Below are 17479 nucleotides of genomic sequence, written 5' to 3'. Positions count from 1 at the left end.
GTAAAATTGTGCTTTTATTAGGTTCCTATCTTTTTCATTTGTCATTAATGAAGTTTTGGGGTTTCCTCTGATTTTTAACAACACAGTACTTTTTAGGAATATGTATCTTGCAGTAGAGCAAAACTATGTAGAAGTGGTGAAAGCAGACACTCTTGCCTTTTTCCTGATCTTAGGGTGAAACATTCAGTAAACCACCATTTAGCATGATTTCAGCTGTAGGCTTCTCATATTTAGTCTTTGTCAAATTGAGACAATTCCCTTCTATTCCTAAGCTTGCTAAGAGTTTTGATGAAAAACGGGTACTGAGTTTTGTCAAAAGCTTTTTTTGCATCTATTCATCAAATCATGATTTCTCTTTTTTCTGCTAATATGCTGAAATGAATTAAATCGATTCATTGATAATGAAGTTGAGTCACCCTTGTATTTGTGGGACAATCTCAACATGGTCATGGTGTATTGTCCTTTTTATATGTTGCTACATTCGATTTGCTTGTATTTTCTTGAGAGTGTCTGCACCTAAGTTCATTAGAAATACTGGTCTGCAATTTTCCTTAAATATCTTTAATAGGTTTTGGTATCAGAGTTATTCTGGCCTGTAAAACAAATTGGGAAATATTCCCTCCCCTTCTATTTCTGGAAAAAGCCTACAGATTGACATTATTTATTCCTTAAACGTTTGATAGAATTCACCAATCATGAAACTAGGCAAGGAATTTTACTTTGTGAGGGTTTTTTTTTTAATTACAAATCTAACTTCTACATATATTCAGGGGCTATTCATATCTGCTACCTCTTCTTTTCATTGAATTTGTCCATTTGTCAAATTTTCTGGCATAAAGTTGTTCACGATATTTCTTACTATCCTAGTAATGTTTATAGGATCTGTAGAAATATCCCATTTTTTCATTCCTGGTATCAGAAATTATGTTTTCCTACTATAGAAAGTTTTTAATTCCCTCTAAGCACTGCTTAGGATGACTCCCACAAACTTTAATATGTTGTGTTTCCATTATCATTCAGTTTGAAATATTTTAAAAATTTCCCTTGTGGTTTCTTCTTTGACCCATAGCTAATTGAAGATTTAGTGGCCTCATCCTTTAGATAAGTGCGGCCACATATTTTACTTACAGACATTATTAACCCTTCCTTAAAATTAAATTATTCTTGCCTTAAACTGTCATTTCTCTTTTAAAGAAGTTAAAAGAGGTAATTTTTTCTATTTATCACTTATTTACCATTTCTAGTGTTCTTCATTCCTGCCTGTAGCTTCTTCCAGTGCTTTAAGACATCATTCCATTTTTTCTGTTCTTCACTATTTGATGAGAAGTCACCCATCATTAACCTACTGTTCTCTTGTGTCATTTTTTTGGTGGCTGCTTTCAAGATTTTCTGTTTATAACTGGTTTTCAGCAGTTTACGATGTGCTTGGATGTGGTCTTCTATATAGTTACTTGCTTTAGATTTGCTGACCTTCTTTAACACACAGACTGTGTTCTCCCCCAAATTTGCAAAATTATTCATCATTATTTCTTTAAAAAAAATTGAGATATAGTTCATATACAATTCACTTAAAGTTGACCATTTTAAAGACTACAACTCAGTAGTTTTCAGTATGCAGTTGCCCTCCATACCTGCAGCTTCTTCATCCATGTATTCAACCAACCACGGATCAAAATGTAGTTGGTTTTATCTGTGGATGCAGAACTTGTGGATACAGAGGGTTGACTGTACTACACCATTTTATATAAGGGACTTCAGCATCCAGCGGATTTTGTTATGGGGAGGGGGGTCATGGAACCAACCCCCCACAGACACCCAGGGACAACTCTATTCACAAGCTGTACAACCATTACTGCTATCTAATTACATAATATTTTCAACGCTCAAGAAACCAACCTCATATCTGTAAGCAGTCACTCCCCATTCTGTCCTCCCTCCAGCTCTTGAAAACCAGTATTCAACTTTCTGTCTCTATGGATTTGCGTATTTTGGACATTTCATATAATGAATCATATAAAGTGCAGCCTTTTGAGTCTGCCTCCTTTGGCTCAGGCTCGGTATGATGTTTCAAGGTTCATCTGTGCTATAGCACATAACAGTACTCTGTTCCTTTTCATGGCCAAACTATATTCCATTGTATGGATATACATTTTGTATATCCATTCATCAGTTGATAAGCATCTGGATTGCCTCCACTTCTTGGTTCTTATGACTAAAGCTGCTATGAACAACCATGTACAAGTTGATGGGTAGACATATGTTTTCAATTCCCTTGTGTATGTAACTATGAATGGAGTTGGTGGGTCATATGGCATTTGAGGGAATTGCCAGATTGTTCTCCAAAGCAGCTGCAGCATTCTACATTCACAACAGTAACATGTAACATATGAAAAGTACCGATTAGCCCACTCTCTCCAACACCTGTTATTGTCCAACATTTTGATTATAGCTATTTTAGTGGGCATGAAGGGGTAACTCACTGAGGTATTTCTTTGCAGTTCCCTAATGACTAATTATGCTGAGGTTTTGTGGGTTTTTTTCATTTTTTATTTTTATACAATTTTTAAAGGTTACTTTCCATTTACAGTTATTACAAAATACTGGCTATATTCCCCATGTTGCACAGTACATCCTTGAGCCTATCTAACACCCAAGAGTTTGTACCTCCCACTTCCCCCACCTCTATGTCTCCTCTCCCCCAACACTGGTAACCACTAGTTTGTTCTCTATATCTGTGAATCTCCTTCTTTTATGTCATATTCACTAGTTTATCCTATTTTTTAGATTCCACACGTAAGTGACATCATACAGTATTTATCTTTCTCTGACCTATTTCACTTAGCATAATGCCCTCCAAGTCTATCCATGTCGCTGCAAATGGCAAAATTTCATTCTTTTTTATGGCTGAGTAGTATCCCATTGTATATATATACCACATCTTCCTTATCCATTCATCTGTTGATGGACACTGAGGTTTTCTCCATGTCTTGGCAACTCTAAATAATTATGCTTGGTTTCTTTTCATAGGCTTACTGGCCATTTATATATCTTCTTCGGAGAAATGTCTACTCAAATCCTTTTTCCATTTTTAATTGGGTTATTTACCTTTTTATTACTAAATTCTAACAGTTCTTTATATATTCGGGACACCAGACCATATTAAATATATAATTTTGCAAATATTTTCTCCTATTCTGTGGGTTGTCTTTTCACTTCCTTTGAAGCACAGAAAGTATTTCATTTTGATGAAGTCCAATTTATCTATTTTTTTCTTTCGTTGCTTGTACTTTAGTTGCTGGTACCATGTAGTTGTGTTTACTGTTGCTTTGAAACCAGGAAATGTGAGTCAAATCATATTTCTTAAAATTTTCTTTCTGACCCATGCCCTCCTTCCTTTCCTTCTAGGACTCCAATTACATGTATGTTAGACTGCTTGATATTATCCTAGAAGTCATTGGGACTCTGTCCCCACCTCCCTCTAATTTTCTTCTCTCAGTTCTTTACATTGGATAATTTCTATGGATCTGTCAAGTTCACAGCAGCTTTCTTATGCCATCTCCAATTCACTGTTAAGTCCATCAGTGAACTTTTAATTTCAGATACTGTTCTTTTCAGTTCTGCAATTTTGTTATCTTAAGTCACTGAGTTTTTAATAGTTGCTTTAATTCATTTTTTGCTAATTCTAAATGTGGGTTATCTCAGGGTCAATGTCTACTGACAGCATTTTTCCCCTTGATATGGTTCAAGTTTCCCTGCTTATTTGCATGTCTAGTAATAGACGATTGTATGCTAAACATTGTGAATATGGTGTAAGGATTCTAGATTATACTGTCTTTCTTGTTGAGTTTGTTCTGCCTGGAGCGTCTCCTTGATCTTAAAAAGGCTTAATTTTAGGCTTTATCAGGGCAGATCCAGAGCAATCCTTACTCTGTAAGAGGAGTTAAACTTTGTCTTTAAAGAGCAAGATGGTAAATGTATTATTTATGGGCCATACAATGTCTATAGCAAGCACTCAACTCTGCTGTTGTAGTCCAAAAGCAGTATGTAAATGAATTAACATGGCTGGCTGCATCCATCCATTATTTACGGTCACTAGAATTTATATTCCACATCATTTTCACATGTCACAAAATATTATTCTTCTTTTAATTTCTTTTCAGCCACTAACAAATATAAAAACCATCCTGAGATCATAGGACATATAAAAACAGTCAGTGGGCCAGATTTGGCACACAGGCCATAACTTGCCAAGCCTTTCCAAAAGCACAGCCTTTCAGAAATCTAAGATTAATATCCGGTATATTAACTAGGTCTTTCTCCACTCTTGAAATCCAACATCTCCAGGTATTATGATATTTCTCCCACTTTTAACCCCCAACATGCACTCTCTACTAGGCCTTAAGGAACATCACCTACATGTGTGCAGCCCAACCCTCAGCCAAGCACTCTTGGGGAACTCATACTTCTGTACGTACCCTCTTCTTCAACAACCTGTCTAACAAGTTCCAGCTGCTTCAGCAGCCCAGAACTCCCATCTCTGCACCCTCAGTTCAGTAGAACTTCCTTGCTCTGCTTGAGTTCCACTCCCCATGACGTAGTTAGCCAATTATCCTGAAGCACAGAGATGGGCTAAATGTGGGGCTCACCTAGTTTGTTCTCTTTCTCTCTACATCCAGTGCCTGAAAACAGCTCTACTTCATATACTTTGTCTGGCTTTATAGCTGCTTATGACTAGAGGAAAAATACAATCCACTTACTCTGTCAGAGATGAAAGCAGATGTTAACTCCAATAAATATTTGATACAAAATTTAATGACTAAACAAACCTTATTTCATAAAGTTTTAAGTATGTGTGACCCTCTGTGATCTCAACCTCTTGGTGTCCACACCTTTCTGTAATCCCTTCCCCTGGAGTGTAGGTAGGACCTGTGATCTGCATTAATCAAAAGAATATGGCAAAGGGACTTCCCTGGTGGCACAGCGGTTAAGAATCCGCCTGCCAGTACAGGGGACAGGGGTTCAATCCTTGGTCCGGGAAGATTCCACATGCCGTGGAGAAACTAAGCCCGTGCGCCACAACTACTGAGCCTGCGCTCTAGAGCCTGTGCGCCGCAGCTACTGAGCCCACATGCTGCAGCTACTGAAGCCTGCATGCCTACAGCCCGTGCTCCACAACAAGAGAAGCCACCGCAATGAGAAGCCCACGCACCACAACAAAGAGTAGCCCCCGCTCGCCGTAACTAGAGAAAGCCCACACGCAACAACAAAGACCCAAAGCAGCCAAAAATAAATTAAAAATTTAAAAAAAAATGTGGCAGAGATTATGGGCTACTACTCCTGTGATTAAGTCATGTCATGTTATATAACTCTGGTCTTGCTAACAGACTAGCTCTAGAGGCTCTTTTTGTTGACTCAGTGAAGTAAGCTACCATGCTGGGAAAATCCACATGGCAAGGAACTTCAAGCAGCCTGTAGGTGCTGAGTACAGCCTCTAGCTAACAGTCAACAAGAAGATATATCCCTTAGTCCCACAATCACAAAGAAATGAACTCTGCCAGCAACCTGAGTGAACTTGGAAGCAGATTCTCAAGTCTCGAGGCAAGAATACAGGCCAGTCAAAACCTTGACTACAGCCTTGTGAGACACTAAGCTGAGGATCCAGGTAAGCCTGACCCACAGAAACTATGCGATAATAAATGTGTGCTGTTTTAAGCTGCTACATTTCTGGTGACCTGTCCCACCGTGATAGACAGATAATATAATACACTATTGATAAAATACTTCAAGACAGCCACCAATATATAGAGCTGGGAAGTACAGGCAGCAGAAGCATAGGAGAGACCATGAAGTGCACTTAAGAACAAGGAAAGCTACCTCAGATCTATGTCATCAACACACGGTGGAAGGAGCAGGGACATGGTAAATTACCTTAGAGAGAGACACAGTGGCTCTTGGCCTAGTAAGAAAACTTGTCCATCAGAAAAAGGGTGTGGTCAGTCCTACAAGTATAGTCAGGACCAGTGGTAGTGCCTTCCCATGCACCTTAGAAAAGATAGAGTGCCTTGATCCAAAAACCTAAGTTTGTCTGGTCACAATCATTCAGCAGTGTTTTACACAGAAACACCTACCTTAATGCTGACCCAATTTTGCCTAGCAAATGTGAGCTCTGACCCCTAATAATCACTGTCAAGATTAAAATTTAAATTTCTATTCTTTTCAAAACCTAAATAAATCAGTTTAGCACCATTTTATTAAGAGAAAAAGAAAAACACCGAATTATTGTTGGGTTTTTTTTACTCCATTAATTTTTTTTTAGGATAGATATGCAATAGACCTGAGCATTTTAAAGAGCCCACTCTCTTCATCTGATGTTACTAAATTTCTGAGTCACACTACTAACTTCCCTCTTTAAAAACTGCACACCCTGTGAGCAACCTTTTGATTATAATGCAGCTTTGCAAGCAAAATGCCTATAGGAATAATGAAATATCAAAGAAAAAACCAGAGAGAAATAAAGCAAAGGTAGCAAAATAACAATTGGCAAATCCAGGTGAAAGGTATGTGGGTGTTCGACTCTCAATCTTTCTAATACAGGCTTGAATTTTTTAACATAAAAGCTGAGGAAAGAGAAATAAAATAATTTTCTCAGGAGGCTAATCAGATTTAGGAATCAAAAATGTCCTTGAAGTTAATTAAGAAAACCATGAAGAAGATACCTTTTTCATTCCTGTTTTGGTAAACAGAAAAAGAAAGCAAAGTAAATCTACATGTTTTAAAGTAGTTAACACTTTACAATTGCATTATATTTCTCTCTCAGAATTCAAAAAATAATATAAAAATTCCTACAAAAACAATTTTCTGAATCATCCTTTACAACCTTTTGGTTTTGTAAACAACACTAACTTTTTTAAAAAAATATATTTATTTATTTATGGCTGCGTTGGGTCTTTGTTGCTGCACACAGACTTTTCTCTAGTTGCGGCGAGCAGGGCCTACTCTTCGTTCTGGTGCATGGGCTTCTCATTGCGGTGGCTTCTCTTGTTGTGGAGCACAGGCTCTAGGCACGCAGGCTTCAGTAGTTGTGGAGCACAGGCTCTAGGCACGCAGGCTTCAGTAGTTGTGGCTTGTGGACTCTAGAGTGCAGGCTCAATAGTCGTGGTGCACAGGCTTAGCTGCTCCACGGCATGTGGGATCTTCCTGGACCTGGGCTCGAACCCGTATCCCCTGCATTGGCAGGCAGATTCTCAACCACTGCGCCACCAGGGAAGTCCAACACTAACTTTTAAATCTGCATTGTTTTCTAAACTCTTGTTATTCAGCCCATGGTCTGGTGGATCAACAGCACTGCAAACCTGTTAAAAATGCAGAACCTCTGCCCTCAACGCAAACCTATGGAATCAGAATCAAAATCTGCACTTTAACAAGACACATATGTGATTTGTATGTTCGTTGAATTTTGAAAAGCACTGTTCTAGACATTAAAATTCACTTACTATAAACATTATGAATCTATTCAAATGACAAGCATCAAAGTCAGTTAAAAATTAGAAAAAATATGTCCTTCCGAAAAATTTTTAACAGGTTTTCTCCCCAAGAATTCAGTGTGAACTATGAACTGACCCAAATGTGTATGATGGAGGTGGGGGCATCTCTTGGAGACTTCAGTGTTGCACAAAATCTAATTAAAATCAGTATCTTTGAAAGCAACTCTAAAATAAAAATTCTAAGCAGTCTGGTTAAAGCACACACATCATCTGACACACTCAATACAAAATCATAAAAGATAAAATACTGATGCATCAACTGAAAGTTGTTACTTGATAAATGTAACCTGTTGACGAGAAAGTATTTTCTAGAAACTTAAAGAAAACCTGCTTCCTCAATCTAAAAGCATTGCTTTTCTACCTGCAAATTTAATGCTTACTCAGTTTCATTATAATCAATCAAAAGCCATAAGGTACTACAAGGGGATGTGGGCCTGCATCAGTCCGTATAAGCTATCAATAAAATACCTGAGGACGACCTTTGTGGTAAACCAGGTCGTATAACCCTCAATAAAGGGAACTTAGTATAGGGAGAAAGAAATCTGGGCAATAATTTTCCTCCAACACAGGCCAGGGTCAGAAAGAGTAAGAGCAGCTGACAGAAACACGCTGGTAGTTGGAGCAAATTTAAAACATCCTCTAACATTCTCCTTTCTATTTAATTTCTCTAATAAACTTTCCATCGGGGAAGACAATGTATGACCTACTAAGGATCTCAAAGAGCAATTCATTTTAAAATATCAAGAATAAACCCATTACCTGTCAACACAAAAACTGTATTTTTGTAAAAAATAACTATATTTTCCAGGACAACAACAACAATTTAGGGAGAAGACCGGCACTGCTGTACAGGTTTTGCAAATATCTTTATAAGGTCTGCTTAATGGGAAGCAGATGGAGTTATCTTATTTGCTTCCACATTCAATACTATGCAGTTGTTTTGATTAAAGTATGTAATTATACAGGTTTATAAAAATATGTAGTTGGAAAAAGTAGTATTTTGAGTCTTTTCAGATTTATAGATATTCTTTTTTGATACTACATCAATTCAATTAGTTTATTATTACATTAATGTGGAATCTGAAAACACATCAATAAACATTTTGACCTGTTACATTAAAATTCCTGATGCCAGCCGTGCACTTTGAACAGATCTTTAACACATGCATAATTTCTCAACATAATGCAGTGATCATTTGGAAAGTATCTGTTTATTGAGTTAAGGTAGGCCTTCTCCAAATGTTTTCACATTTCACTATATAAAATTTCTTAAAAATCAATTTGTTAAAATGACCACCAATCTCATCAGAAAATTCTTTGAGAATAATAAAGCTGTCAAGCTCATGGTGACAGATACATGTTTTCCAAAATTCTAATTTTCACTTAAAAGTGCAAATCTTATCATTGGAAACAAATACCGTCAGTTGTTTTCTCTGCAATGAGAGGTCACTTTGTTTGTTTTCAAGAAACTAACAAATACCCAAGTGTGAATAAACCACAGTTTGTCAGTCACTCTTTCAAATAAAAAATGGTGTTTCATGAGAAAAGTGGCTCATTTAGCTCTCAAAGTAAACACGGGCACAATGCTTTTCCTTAAGACAACCATCGTATTTGGCACACAGCAGGAGTGCTTTATGTGTATTCCCATTTCACCACATGTAAAAAGACATGTACTTAAGAGTCCAGATTAATAATAATTAATAATTTGTACCACTTCAACCAGGACAGTCCTAGTGTGTGGTGGTGAAGAATACAACGACCACTAGCACATTTTGGTACAGGGCCTTGCTCTGTGCTAAGCTGCCAAAAGTTTTGCTCACCATCGCTTTTGCAGATCAGTACAAATTTAAACACAGTGGAAAGGGCAAATAGCATCTTAATATTATTATGGAAATAGGAATCCCCAGGGATCTGGGTCTATCAAGCACTCTGAGAACCATAACACTATACCAATCATAAGAATTCTAAGCCTTTCCTATCATTATTACAATCCATCAACTAATTCAACCAATAATTACAGAGGGCCTAGCAGGCAATGCCAACTAGGTACCATAAAATTTGTTTGAGTATCTTTTGTATCATTCACTCATATATCCCAGGCTCCTAGAACAGTGCCTGGCTGGCACACAGCAGGCTCTCAGTATTTGTTGAATGAATAAATAAGTGGGTAACTATGATATATTTTAACCTAGATTTCAAAGTCTTTTAGAGTGCATTCTACACACACACACAATTACTGGAAATGCTTTTCAACATAATGGGAAAGACCTGTTAGGCAATATGGAACACTTATTATGCTTGGAGTAGTTTTACCTTCCTACCATTCTAAATTTAAATTATTATACATACAGGCAGTCCTTGTTCTTCATAGTAACTGAAACTCATGCATATTAGAACCATGTCCTCACTCTGTATGGTTCCATGGTAACTAACATCTGTGGTAGCATGGTGCTGTGCAAAGTATATCAGTGCAAATAATAGGGAAATAAATGCAAACGCCCCACAAATCCAGTTTCAGTAAAACGGAAAGGAAAGTAACTTAGGAAGACTGGGTGAGCCTTTGGGTAATGACTTTGAATAAGTGACCCTAATGGGAAAGCAAATCAGACACCTAAATGACTTTTCAAACTCTTAGCATGTCTCCCTCCCACTATATGTCACCATTTGAGAATCACTGCCTAGTGATCAACTAATAGAGGGGGTTCAATCCTTCAGCGGTACTTGCTCGTGGGGTGGAGGATGGAGAATCAGGGTGTTTAGTGAGAAAGAGGGATGAGATTTTTATAAAATAATGAGACAAAATTAGGTTACAATAAACCTAGCCTGGACTCTTAAAAACTACAGGAATTAATATTTCTCAAAACAGACTTAAATCAAGTCTTTGTATTTCTGTCTCCTAACACTTCTTTTCATTCCATCAAAAGAGCCTTAGAGTTACTCAGTGTTAGGTTGCCTCCTTCCCCATTCCCATGCCCACATGCACTCAGGATTTTGTTCTTCCTATTTGAGATTTTTTTTAATGAATATAAATATTCCAAAATATTATAAATTTTAAACACAGTGTATCCAGCTCCAACAAAGAATAGGCACTTATACGTTAAATGTTTAAATGGTTCCATCAAGAGTTAAGAAGAAATTGGAAGGCATTTTATAAACACTAATGGCAGCTTAGCAAGTAAAAAGTATCATGGGAAAAGCAATAAACAACTTAAAAAAAATTCTACTCTAAGTCTACTTACTAAGTAGTACCACAAGTGGGACAAATGGGAAATGCTATTTAAACTATACCTTAAAATGTACTGTGATGTTCCAAGGAAGAGCTGAACTTGATGCAAGAAGATCAAAGAGCAAACCAATTGGATAATGCCTAAAAATGAAAGAGTATACTTTAAGATAAAATAAATATTTAAAGTTAAACTACAACTCCAAAATAAATTTCCAGCATGTTTCAACATCAAATATCAGGGGACTTTAACCACAAATCACAGAAAGGCAATGTTTTACACAGTTACTTGCCTGGGCTAATATGGCATAGTTTCTAGGCATCAGGTGTTTTTTTTTTTCCTAACCATACCGTTCCCCAGGGAATCCTCAATATACATAATGAAATTGTACTAAGGCACCTTTTATCAGCCATGAGCACTGTTATGTCACAGTACTGCCACATCTAATTATCATCCAAGCATTCATATTGGGCAACCAGTTTTTTTCTAGAGGGGTGGGATAGGGAAGGTGGGAGGGAGGGAGACGCAAGAGGGAGGAGATATGGGGACATATGTATATGTATAGCTGATTCACTTTGTTATAAAGCAGAAACTAACACACCATTGTAAAGCAATTATACTCCAATAAAGATGTTAAAAAAAATCTTAAAATTTTAGAAAATGTTAAGAACTGAAAAGAGCACTTAAAAGAGCATATGCAATCACCTATTCTGTACTTATTACTATTAACATTACAGTATATAAATTTCCAGTCTTTTCTTTATGCATACATATCTAAATATACATTAGGCTTATCCTTTACAGACTGCTATAACCTGCTTTTTTCATATAACAATAGGTGAACATTTTCCAAAGTCTCTGAATATTCTTCTGCAGCCTAATTCTAAAGTTTTTTTAAAAAATAATAATAAATTTGGGACTTCCTAAATGAGAGAACATTTCCTAATATAACCATTACTCACAGTGAAGCAAATTATTTAGTAACAAACAAGTTAATAATACAAACCTTGCAGATTTCAGTGGACAAACCTTATTTTTTACATCCTTTTAAAGAATCTAAAGCAGCTTAATCAGTGAATCAGAATAAATAATCCTCCCAACAAAGACAAAAAGAAGACTGTCTGGTTTTATGTACAGTCCCGTTCTTTCCTATATAATACATTAGTGAATTACTCCTAGATTTAAGAGTGGAAAACTTTGAAAATACATCTAATTTCCTTCCAAATGAGTGACCCAAATACATGACCTGATCAAGATTCAAATATTAGCTAATACTGTTTATGTTTGCTTACATCTACATAATATAATTGTGGAAAAATCATCAGTCATTAGAGATCATATATTTATTTAGAATGAATTTAAGATGAATGCCCTGCTAGCAAAATAAAACAGTGAGTAGTTTTAGTCATGTATGTGTTGTATCTCTTAATAAAACCCTCAAGCTGGGCTTCCCTGGTGGCGCGGTGGTTGAGTCTGCCTGCTGATGCAGGGGGCGTGGGTTCGTGCCCCGGTCCGGGAAGAGCCCACATGCCACGGAGCGGCTGGGCCCGTGAGCCATGGCTGCTGAGCCTGCGTGTCCGGAGCCTGTGCTCCGCAACGGGAGAGGCCACAACAGTGAGAGGCCCGTGTAAAAAAAAAAACAAAAAACCCTCAAACTTCTCTCTCATCGAAAGTCAGTATCTAACACAAATCCTTCATAACTAGGAATGAACATGAAGTAAATCTTGAATTAACTAAATTACAGAATGCTTCCTTTAGGAAATTCTCTAACCAGGAAAAACTCCAGTCTCAGTTAAAAACTGAAATAAAAATATTAATTAAAAAAAAACAAAAATATTGCACTATAAACAAGTTATAGATTCTATCCAATTCTGATCTTTCTCTCTGACCTCTTAAAATTGCACAGGCTCTACATAATGCCCTGCACTTTTACAAATTTGACTTTTTAGTCTTCATGTCCCTCTGAGTTATGTGCAACTAGGTTAAGAATGAATATGGTACTTAAACTAATAGAGCATACTGCTTTCCAAACTCTATGTGGCACTGCAGATATAATTATAGAATCCCTTTAGCAAGTTATGTAGTTGACCTATTGGATAGATTCACCAGTAACCCCATAAGATGACTAGCAATTCAAGTGTTGTACACGTTCTCCACCATTCACAAATGGAACTATATACAAATTCTAAAGTTAAATCAAATATTATCTTAAAGTAATCTATACAGTCACATAAAATAAAGTACAACCTTAAAAATAAATAACAAGTATTTGAGTTAGAATACAACTTAAACATAAAAAGACTCATAATAATCAGCTATTTTTTTACCCTCAATATTAAAAAAAAAAAAAAGGCCCGCAAGTGCATAGAATCTTGAACAAAGTAGCTAATAGCTGCTGAATGCATAAATCAAAGATCCACAGAATAGGGCCTCCCTGGTGGCGCAGTGGTTGAGAGTCCGCCTGCCGATGCAGGGGATACGGGTTCGTGCCCCGGTCTGGGAGGATCCCATATGCCGCGGAGCGGCTGGGCCCGTGAGCCATGGCCGCTGGGCCTGCGCGTCCGGAGCCTGTGCTCCGCAACGGGAGAGGCCACAACAGTGAGAGGCCCGCATACCGCAAAAAGAAAAAAAAAAAAAAAGATCCACAGAATAGTTAACGCTTGGTATACCATGAAGATCCAATGAGCCCAATTTTAGGTTCTGAACTTCTTTTCTGAGCAGCTCTATTTTAAGATTAATACTTTATAACTTTTATTCTTTTTTTAAGATTTTTTTTGATATGGACCATTTTAAAAGTCTTTACTGAATTTGTTACAATATTGCTTCTGTTTTATTTTTTGGGTCGTGAGGCATGTGGGCTCTTAGCTCCCCGACCAGGGATTAAACCCGCACCCCCTGCACTGGAAGGTGAAGTCTTACCCACTGGACCACCAGGGAAGTCCCCCCTTTTATTCTTTCTTAAAAGTCTTCCAAAAGTCACAGAGAAAACTCACTTAAAAAAAAAGAAGAAAAAAACTTAGTCTGTCTAGTAACTGCCATATGAATTCACTGGACCCTTTTACAAATCTAAGATATATTGTGGTATCTTAGTGATCTTATTTTTTTCCTCTATCTTGAAACATTTTGCTATTTCATCATTCTAGGGATTATTTCATCATTACTTACCAATTATTCCTAACTAAAAAAAAGATTAAAATAATAAGAATTTGGAAGAATAATGTTATGCCTAGAAGAAAGATATAATAATGCATCCTTCTTCCATTTTCTTACTTTGTCACCTAAAACATTATATCATATTCCAAAAAGCATAAAATAAGGATGCAGACCCCATCTTTGGAGTCTGCTTTTATCTCTCATTAATACAGCTGAAAATTCAAAATGTCTTATTTTCCACCTATATTGACAGAGGAAGATGTTACATAATTAGATAAATCAAAAGATTTTTGCAAAGAAACAGCAGTACTTTAGACTTTAATGACACTGGTAAACTGATCATATAAGTGAAATCTCAGACTATGAGTCTTTAGATGATGATATCCTAGGTGAATTTTATAAAACTCAAGAACTAATGCATAAACAATGTATTTCTAAGGACATATGGCATTCTTATCCACTTAGTCATTCAAAAGAAAGGATTTCTTCATACAGTATTTCATGACTAGAACCTAGACCATTCCATTTTGCTAAAAGGATGTGTATCAGTATTCCCATCTTTAATGCCATTTGTACACTGCAATTTACTTGACAGTAAGTGGGCAAATATTAAAGCCAGATTTGTACACAAAGATGACTGGAAGGAATTAGATGATGTAGAAATTAAAAACAATCGGACTGCTCATTCAGGATGTTTACTCATGTAATAAAGAAATTATTTTACAACAAAATCACAATCTAGGGCTTTTTAAATTTCGTAAAGCATTGCCGTTAAACGCAAGAAGAGCCAGAAGTAATGACAAGCTGGAACCTCATACAGGTCTATTTGAATGTTTGACAATTAATGAGCAGTAACTTGCATTGAGGACATTGCCCACTTCTGGTATATATATATCTTTGAAACCAGGAAAACATGGAGTGAAAATCTGAATTTCTATATTTAAATGCTTATTAAAATTTCTATAATAAAGTTGTTATATGCCATTCCTTTATACTTCTCTAAGTTATTTATAAAGTGACTTAAATATATATATATATATATATATATACACACACACACACACATATATTTTAAAGTTCATTGGTCTCAAATAGTAAATGATGATGACTTTTTCCTGATATACTAAGGGTTAGGATGGAAATTTAAGTATGATAATTTCTAAAACTTATATTTAAGATTTAAAAATATAAAAAATATTAACATAAGAGCATTCTAAATAATACAATAGCTAACAATTATCCTGTAACAATCTTTAGAAATGAAACTAAGCCAGAAAAATTTAGGAGTAAAATAACTATTCACTTCTATCTATTGTCAAGGTATATAGACCATACGTGGATCATCAATGCAGATGCTTATGTCAGAACGATTTTGATGCAAGTATTATACTAAGTCCAAACAAATACACCACCTGAATTAACTGGTTCCAAGATTGCTTATTTCTGATGAATCTATTAATATGCAAGAAAATCTAAAAAACAGAACTAGCAAAAATGAAAAGTACTGACTTTCTCTTACACTATAATCTGATTTATGTCAAAGATTTCAAAGTACTAATTTGCACAATTCCTCTAAACAGATATTCCATGTAGTTTTGTTATAAGGCTCCTAACCCATAACACAGAAACCATGTAAGCCATAACTGTGAGTAAATCGTAATGTAGCCATTTGGCTGTTACATTGCTACTCCTGCCATTTTAACCTAAATTTAAAAGAAAAGGAAGCAGTGAGGATTTGAACCTGGAATACCCCAGAAGAGGACCAAACTGGTAAAGGTTCAATCTACCGTGCTATAAAAATTAACTGCACCAGAATATTTAGTGATGTGTGTACTTTCATATTTTATTCATTTTCTTTCTCTTCCTTAAATTGCTCTAGCCTTTTCTAATGAATTAACGTTTTCTTTCTTTCTTTTTTTTTTTTTTTTGCATAAGTTGTTTCTTCTTTACCCTTTCATTACTGCTAAAATACATATACATACTGGCACATGGCATGGCAGTAACAGATATGCTTTGAGGTCAGCCAAGGGTGCTCATTCTAGTCTAAACATCTGCAGTTAGATAGCAAACCAGTATTTTAAGATCAGTATTGAAAGCCATCTTCCCTATATACTAGAGAACTATTGTCCCACTCCATTTCACTGAAATAAATGCATCCTATTCATAAGTTTGCTAAACTAGTGATTCACTGAAAACAGGATTACATTCTAATGAATAAGGGTTTAACTCAAATGTAAACCAAAGTAATTTAATGATTACAATCTATTTTGCGTTACTCTGTCTATAGTACAAACACAGACAATTACAGGCCAGTGCTGTGTTTCTCAGCTTTCTAAGCCTATTCTTATGGATGAAAAAAGTACAGAAATAACCAACTAAAGGGATACTACATGTATAAAATGCTACGTAAACCACATTTCAAAAAATCTAGTTTACAGAATAATTTATAAAATTCTAAAAATGCACAACCTCAGAAAAATGACTGGACATAAGAGAAGAGCCTGCACAATATTTATAATTAAGATGTTAAAATTACTTTGTTAAAATTTACTTTTGAAATCACATAGGTACAGTATTAAATTCTGGGTCACTGTATTATGCCTACATTTAATATCAACATCAGTATTTGCTGCCTTTTTTTTTTAATTCCAAAGGTAGTTTCAACATTTTCAACAATCAGTCCTGAAAATAAGTCAATTTACACAAAATAATAATATCCTTGTAGAGACACTTATTTTACAGTTGACAAAGAACCTTTTTCTGAATTTTGTACCTGGAGGCCTAAGATCTAACTAGCATTAGGGTATACTAACAAAGTATTCTTTAGAAGAACCAAGAACTTTTCTCTTAAGATAAGCCTAATATAAAAGTAACAAAGACAACTTTTGAACACTTAAGTTAATGTAACAAGAAACTTTATCCCTTAAAATGCAATGTTAGAGCACCCTCTGCTGACTAATCAACTCAAATCACTCTTTAAAAAGAGACCCTTAATTTGAATTAAGATCAGCACTTTCCACTTCCCATATAATTTTTAAAAGCACTAATCAGATAAGGCCTCTTTGGCATCTCTCTACAAATCAACAACATATTGAGTATTCATTATGTGCATACCACTGTTCTTAAATACTTTTCTATTCTAATATAGACAAATTAACATAAGTAATTAGAACATACAGAATCAGAGAAAACAACAACTAAGAAACAGAATATCAGCATGTATGGTAGAAAGAGCCCTCAAAATATGGTCCTACTTGCTCATTTGAGTGAGTTATTTATTTGAGCCTCAGTTTTCTTAATAAAAAAAAGAGACTTATTTAGATTCATTTTTTCATTCAACAAACATTTACTTAGCACCTCTTACGAGCTACTGCTTAAGGTACACAGCACCTGCTCAAGCATCTCACAGATGATTAAATATTTGTAATAATAATTAATATGAATAGGAGGAAGGGTTACAGAGAGAGAAGGAATATCAATTTATGCTTTCTTCCTTCTTTTATGAATTATCTAAACTGGTGTTTGATTTCCTTTCTCACTTGAATTTACTTAAAACTC

The 17479-nt window shown here is 35.7% G+C and overlaps 1 protein-coding gene across 5 annotated transcripts in view; it reads right to left on the bottom strand.

Annotated features, from left to right (window-relative positions):
- The window catches only part of ATG5 (autophagy related 5), a 122509-nt gene that overhangs the window by 87454 nt on the left and 17576 nt on the right, over positions 1-17479 (bottom strand). For all 5 annotated transcript variants that reach the window (XM_082634005.1, XM_082634004.1, XM_082634006.1 and 2 more), the window contains one exon: positions 10833-10911. In XM_082634005.1, coding sequence (XP_082490131.1) covers positions 10833-10911 — 79 coding nt within the window. The remainder of the gene's footprint in view (positions 1-10832; positions 10912-17479) is intronic.

This window comes from Mesoplodon mirus, assembly GCF_964341445.2.
Source record: "Mesoplodon mirus genome assembly, chromosome: 10".
Taxonomy (NCBI): Eukaryota; Metazoa; Chordata; class Mammalia; order Artiodactyla; family Ziphiidae; genus Mesoplodon; species Mesoplodon mirus.
This window is presented reverse-complemented; position numbering and strand designations above follow the sequence as displayed.